At 42.0% G+C, this 6,094-nt stretch overlaps 1 protein-coding gene across 2 annotated transcripts in view; it reads left to right on the top strand.

The window, feature by feature from the left end:
* Positions 1-1,070: 1,070 nt before the first annotated feature.
* zbtb10 (zinc finger and BTB domain containing 10) overlaps positions 1,071-6,094 on the top strand; it is a 29,269-nt gene continuing 24,245 nt past the window's right edge. For both annotated transcript variants that reach the window (XM_084738529.1, XM_084738528.1), the window contains exon 1: positions 1,071-2,054. In XM_084738529.1, the coding sequence (XP_084594655.1) occupies positions 1,371-2,054 (684 nt within the window). In that variant the 5' untranslated portion in view covers positions 1,071-1,370. The remainder of the gene's footprint in view (positions 2,055-6,094) is intronic.

Genomic DNA, 6,094 nt, shown 5'->3' with positions numbered 1-6,094 from the left:
GGGCAATCAAATTTGTCAAATTCATTCTGCTGGTGGTTATGTCAAGTTTATAGCCAATGTATTAACTAGGGCAATAAATAGATACACTAATCGTACATGACAAGCCTTATTAGCCCCTTGGGAATTTAACCATTACAGTGAGATATGCAACCCCCACCTTACTGTAATCAAAACCGGGGTTAAATCCCACTCTTGTTCACACACTGTGTGCAAAGCCCTTAATTGGACAGAACTGAAACTATACACCCAAGTATGTGAAGCATCACACACACACACACACACACACACACACCAAGAGAGAAAAGGAGAGGTGGACGTTCACATGAAAGAGTGCCACCTGCTGGACCCAATCCTGATGACAGGGAACAGAAACATACTTGAGACACATGTTGATATGTTAGAATATTTTACTGGGCTCTAACATATTACTAGTCTCTGGAGCATGCTAATTTAACATCAAAATGATCACACATCACGTGACTTTCTTAAAATCAAATGTATTTTTTATTATTTAAAAAATGCATACCTATCAATTTACACATAGTTCCTATGATAAGAAACAAAAAGCAAATATACTACAACTTATGATATCATGGTGACATACCATTATGCTTTTATATTTTGACAAAAAAATGTACTACTTTAACAGTGTTAATACTAATCTAATTAAATATTAATTATCATTTATTTTCTTTAAACATCACAATTAATTCACACGTATATTTATACATATATTGTATATTTATTTATAAATTGCTTTATAGATTTTTACATCCACATATAAATCTTTATATAAATATATGTTTATCTCTTAAAAATGAAATAAAAATGCAAGTATTACACCTTACGTTGTCGTATGACACACTAAAAGTTATTATAGAATTCCTATAGAAATATTATGGGAAACTTATGGTAACCCCGCTAAAGAAAGGGCTTAAGTGGGGCACGCAAATGGGTTAAGAAGACAAGCAAAGTCAAAAGATGAAAAGCATGCGGAAAATGGGTGCAGCCTTCAAACACAAAAGACCCCTTGCTGATCCAACAGCACCCCCATCTTCCTTTAAAAGCCGCCCCCTCCCTCTCCAACCCCCCTTTCTCTGGTCGAGGTGCATTGTGGGGAGGAAAGTCGTTGCCATTCGACCTCTGCGGGGCCTGCGCGGACGCAGCGAGAACCCTGAAATTCATTATGCGTTTAAAACCTTTATTTATTTCCGCATAACCTACATACTCTCACCGGGAGGGCCACAGCGGAGCAAAGAAACGACGACGGGTCCATCTCTTCGGGAAAATACATCCTGTACAAACACCTTATTTCTATCGGAGGGGGATACTGTTGAGAAAGTGAAGATTCTGATATATATTAAGAAAAAATGTCCGGTGAGAGAAACCGCAGGTCGCTGGCTTTCCGAGGAGGTGGATTAGCTGGGTTAACGGGTTCCAGCGGTATCGGTGGGGGGAACTGTAACAGCTGGGAGGCCCCGGCCTGTCAAGACCGACAATTTAACGGGAACAGGCCGGATCAAGAGGAGGACAGCAGGGATCTGGGGGCAAACGGATCATCGCAGAAGAGAGTGGAGGGCGCTGGGTCTGTCAGCGACAGCACGGAACCCGAAGCGGAGGAAGAAGAGGACCCGGAAGGGGGCAGCCTGGCACCCGGGGACGGCGACGATCGTGTCGGCTCCGTGGAAGGAGGAGAAGACGGGTCCAGGGAGGGGGATAGCTTGACAGCGGGGAACGGTCCCAGCAGCAGCGTCGACGGGCAGGAGTCGGGGAACGGAGCGACGGGAGACGAGACGGGATCCAGGAAATCTGGCGTAGAGATGAGACCGCAGACGCTGCTTCAGAAACACTCACTATTCCATGCTTCGTGGTTGCAAGAATTTCCATGGCTCAAATTTTGCCAGGAGACGGGACTCATGTCGTGTTCCTGGTGTCACAACATTGCCACTAAAAACAGCGACGAGCTTGTCAAAGGCAGTCGCAACTACAAACGGGCCTTGCTGCTGAGACATCACCTGTCTTCTGAACACGGGAGAAATGACCCCACCAGACAGGTAACGTTAGCTCAACTACGTGTCGACTTCGCTTTTACGTATTGTTAAGCACCTGCCACAAATTAATCACAAAACATGTAATTATGTGTCTTGTTTGGCACTATTGATGACAGTTTTTGCAACTTTAAAACACAGTGAAAGCGAAAATAGGCCAATACCTAAGCTTCACAATCCCTTTTCCTAGCTTCAAAGTTTTCTTTCCTAGGATGGCAAAGGAAAGACCTGCCCTACTCTGCCTTAGATTGGCTGGTACTCCTTTCTTTTGTTGGTTAAAGTTTGTGAGGTTTAGGCTTGAGGAGTGATGATTGGGTAGCATATCAAGGAAAGCCAATCAGAGGCGGAGTAGGGCGGGTCATTCCGTGGCTATCCTAGGAAAAAATATCGCCTCCTGGCTAATTAGCTAGCATCAGCCTGCTAACCTGAGCTACCGACTAGCTTAGCCAACTAGCCGCTGGTAGCTTGGCTGTGTAGCCGGAGGTAGATGCCCAGTGACGGCAGTGGAAAGCCCCTAGCGAGGCTAATGTCGACTAACTGAATTATTGAACGGCAAAACACACTGAATCGCTTCACAGTGTCAGTATCACGCATTTCTCTGATTCAGCTGATGTTTAAAAATGAGTGTCTGTCCACTCATCAGTCAAGTTACACGCTCAAACCTGCTCCAGTATGACACCTGCTAGCCACTCTCACACCGGAGGCTGTTTCCTCTATTGAAGGATCAACTGCAGGTCACAAATGTCTGTTAATCATTTTGAACTGCTTAAAAAGCCATTAACAAGTAATAAACAGAGTGTTTTAGTATATATTTTAATATATACAGTGTACAGCTTATTCTTTTGTTGCATCAGCAGCTGTCTTGATTGCTAGCTTGCTAGAGGTCACACAATGGCAAGGGCTCGACCCTATCAGCCTTTGGGGAACCGCACCCCTTCCCAACCCCCCGCCTCTTGGCCTCTCCTGCAGTTCTGCTGGCTCGCAGTCCCGGGTGACCTCTGGCGCATTTCTTCCTCCTCCACCCTCCTCCTCCCTTTGGGGAGCTAAATTAGAGGCATTGTGCGAGAATGACCCCCCAAAATCCATAGATGGTGTCACTTGCAGTGCTGGACAAGAGGAAGAGAGTAAATCATGTTGCCTGTAGCCTGAAAGCCTGCCCGGCCCATATGCAACCATTTGAACAGGCATGAATGAGGGAAAGAGATGTCAGTAAATAAAATGACATGGCATCACCTGACCCTGTCATACACATATTTCTGGATTAAAGGGCTCTAGTGTTGTAGTTTTTGGGGCAAATCTTATGATTAATCCCCCATCCTGTATGCACAAGACTGAAACCATACAAACTGGGAAATTACCCCTCATTATTTAATTGGCATATAAAGACTGTGGGTAGCCTAAGCCTGAAGTAGGCAGGTTTAAAGTCATTGACGATAGTATATTGACTGCTTTTAATTCAAAACACTGAAGCCTGTTTTTATATTTGGTGAACCCTGTCTTTATTGATGTGCATGAGGTCTTTTTATTGGTTCATTATTTTTATTGCCTTGTAGGCAACATTTCTACGGAGACCTCATAAAAACAGGGAGTGCATATTTCCACGAACAATCTGGTGTCAAAGGGCATTTCTCCCATCAATCCTATATTAAAAAAAAAAATAAAAACTTACTGTTCCTTGTACATTGCCCCATCCAACCTCCTGTCCTGACAATGGTCTGAACTGTCAGGGGAATTAAGAGCCGGGTGCTATTTGACTCTAATTTGTGAGCGAAGAGGATTGCACTACTACATTTAGTTCCCTTCCTTTGCACACGCAATCACTAATCAGAATGACTTAAAGTGATCCACTAACTTGTGTACATCTCTAATTGGTAAGGAGAGCAGTAGGAGTGGATTAGGGGCTTGGTGTGTCTTCTCCCTAGCAACAAGGACCCCAGACACTGTGCTGAGAGGTTATCCAGGCCATTATCTCGCATAGAATAGAGCTGGGAAGATACAGTCCCATTGCCGCACTGTTGGAAATGAAAATTGGATTATTCTTTGTTGTTCTGGTGTTCCACAGATTAGCTTTTCTGCTTTTTCTGCCTTTTGAATAAAACTGTAATCTTCACATATACAGTACTGCTAAAATAATGAACAGCAGTATATGTTAAGCAAGGCAGCATTGTGAGGCACTACATTAAAGGGGAATTATGGTGTTACGGGGCAACGTCTTGTTCTATTCACCCATTCCTGACGTTAGTCAGGCCTCTGCTGCATTCGTTAAAGCTAACTCAATTAGCCTTAGCACACCAGGGCAGCTGTGGTGAATGTGGGTCTCCTTGGAGAAGGGGGCCGTTGTCCTTAATTCTCTAGATGCTGTCTTGTGCTCAGATTGTTCCCTATGCTCACTCACTGGTGAAAGGTTAAGACAAGGCAAAAGTAGAGCATTTGTTCCCCTAGATCAAAGATGAGATCATGTATCTGGGACAAAAATAAGTATATTTTATTCTCTACAAACATTTTTTCCATTGTTCAAAAATCGGTAAAAGGTTTTGTGTAAAACCCACACTGGCTGTCACAAAGGTCTCCCTTGTTGTTAATGTGTACATAGATTTTTATATCTATGTACATACATCTTTATATTTATGTCTTTTATATCTGTAGTTTCATACACATCACAACTCCCAGGTACATTGCATAATTACAGTACTAAGTTAGCTTCACTTCTCTCCACATCTAGGGTTTTCACAATACCAGCATTTTAAACTTTGATCCACCACTAGTATAAAAAAAACAATATTCGATACCACAGCAAAACTAAGTATAATTTAAAAAAAAGTCCTTTGCACAAGAGTAGGATAATTAATTCTTTGTTTTAATTAACAAACTGCACATAGTACCAGTACAGAAAAAGTCACTGAACACTGGATTTGCTGCAAGCCAAATTTCAGACAGGACAATGAGTCTGAGCTGAAATGTGGTCTTGAATGAACACTTTTTTTTAATAGCTTTTGGTACTTGATATTTTAATTAACAGATGTATAATTTTAAACACGGGGTATTGAGGAATTATTGACAAATCAATACTTTTGACAACCTTATTCACATCCAGCCCAGACATACACATCTGGCAGCCACCTCTGTGCTTTCTTCAGCGTTCAATATTAATGTTTTTTTCTCTTGTTCAGTTCAGCAAATCGATCAGAAATCTGGTTGCTTTAAGTCATTTTTACTCGCTCCTATAAAAAATGTTTTATTTAAGTTATTATAAAATAACAAATACTAAAGTTATTTGTGATGTTTAATCTGGGGCTGCAAGCTCTATAAAATGTCAGAAAAGAGTGAAAAATGTCCATCCCAGTTTTTCAAAGCCCAAAGTGATATCTTTAAATGTATTGTTTTGACAGTCTCAAACCCAAATAAATTCAGTTTAATATGATGAGAGACAAAAAAAAGCAGGAAAGCTCCATAACTGAAAGGCTGAAAATAGCATTTTCCGCGATTTTTGCTTGAGACGTTGCTTTAACAATTAATCGACTGATTAATCGATAATGAATCATTAATTATTATTAATTGATATACTGAAATCTAATAGTTCAATTCTTTTTTGTCTGAATGGGAAATGAGACGCTAGATTTCCACCTGTTCACCAAATCCCTGCCATATCCAAACCTCATTCAACCCAGGCTAGGAGGAGGCTCATCAAGCCATCCATGTTGCTTCAGTCACATGTGATGGCCAATGTTTTACCTGTGTCATTGTGCTGGTCTAAATGGGGTGTAAGATAAGATAACGCAACACTTTATTGAGCCCCAGGGGTTAAAATCAGATATGGGGGACCTAGACAAGTCTCTTTTACCCATTCATTTTAGTTTCTGTTAAGACAAACAGCACACTCATTGTTAAGAGTTAAGTCTCCCCGAATGGGAACGGGGACCCCACCCATGGCAGCCTGGTGTCTGCCAGATAGATGGGATGTTTATTGGGGGCCACAGGTCAGGGGAATGGGGTGGGGTGCAGCCAGAGGGAAAATTCTTCTTGTTGAGTCCGTCAGTGACTCTACC

This window comes from Lutjanus erythropterus, chromosome 16 (genome assembly GCF_056507025.1).
Source record: "Lutjanus erythropterus isolate fLutEry1 chromosome 16, fLutEry1.hap2, whole genome shotgun sequence".
NCBI classification, from domain to species: Eukaryota; Metazoa; Chordata; class Actinopteri; order Lutjaniformes; family Lutjanidae; genus Lutjanus; species Lutjanus erythropterus.
Note: the sequence above shows the minus strand (reverse complement) of the source record. Positions and strands in the feature narration are given on the sequence as shown.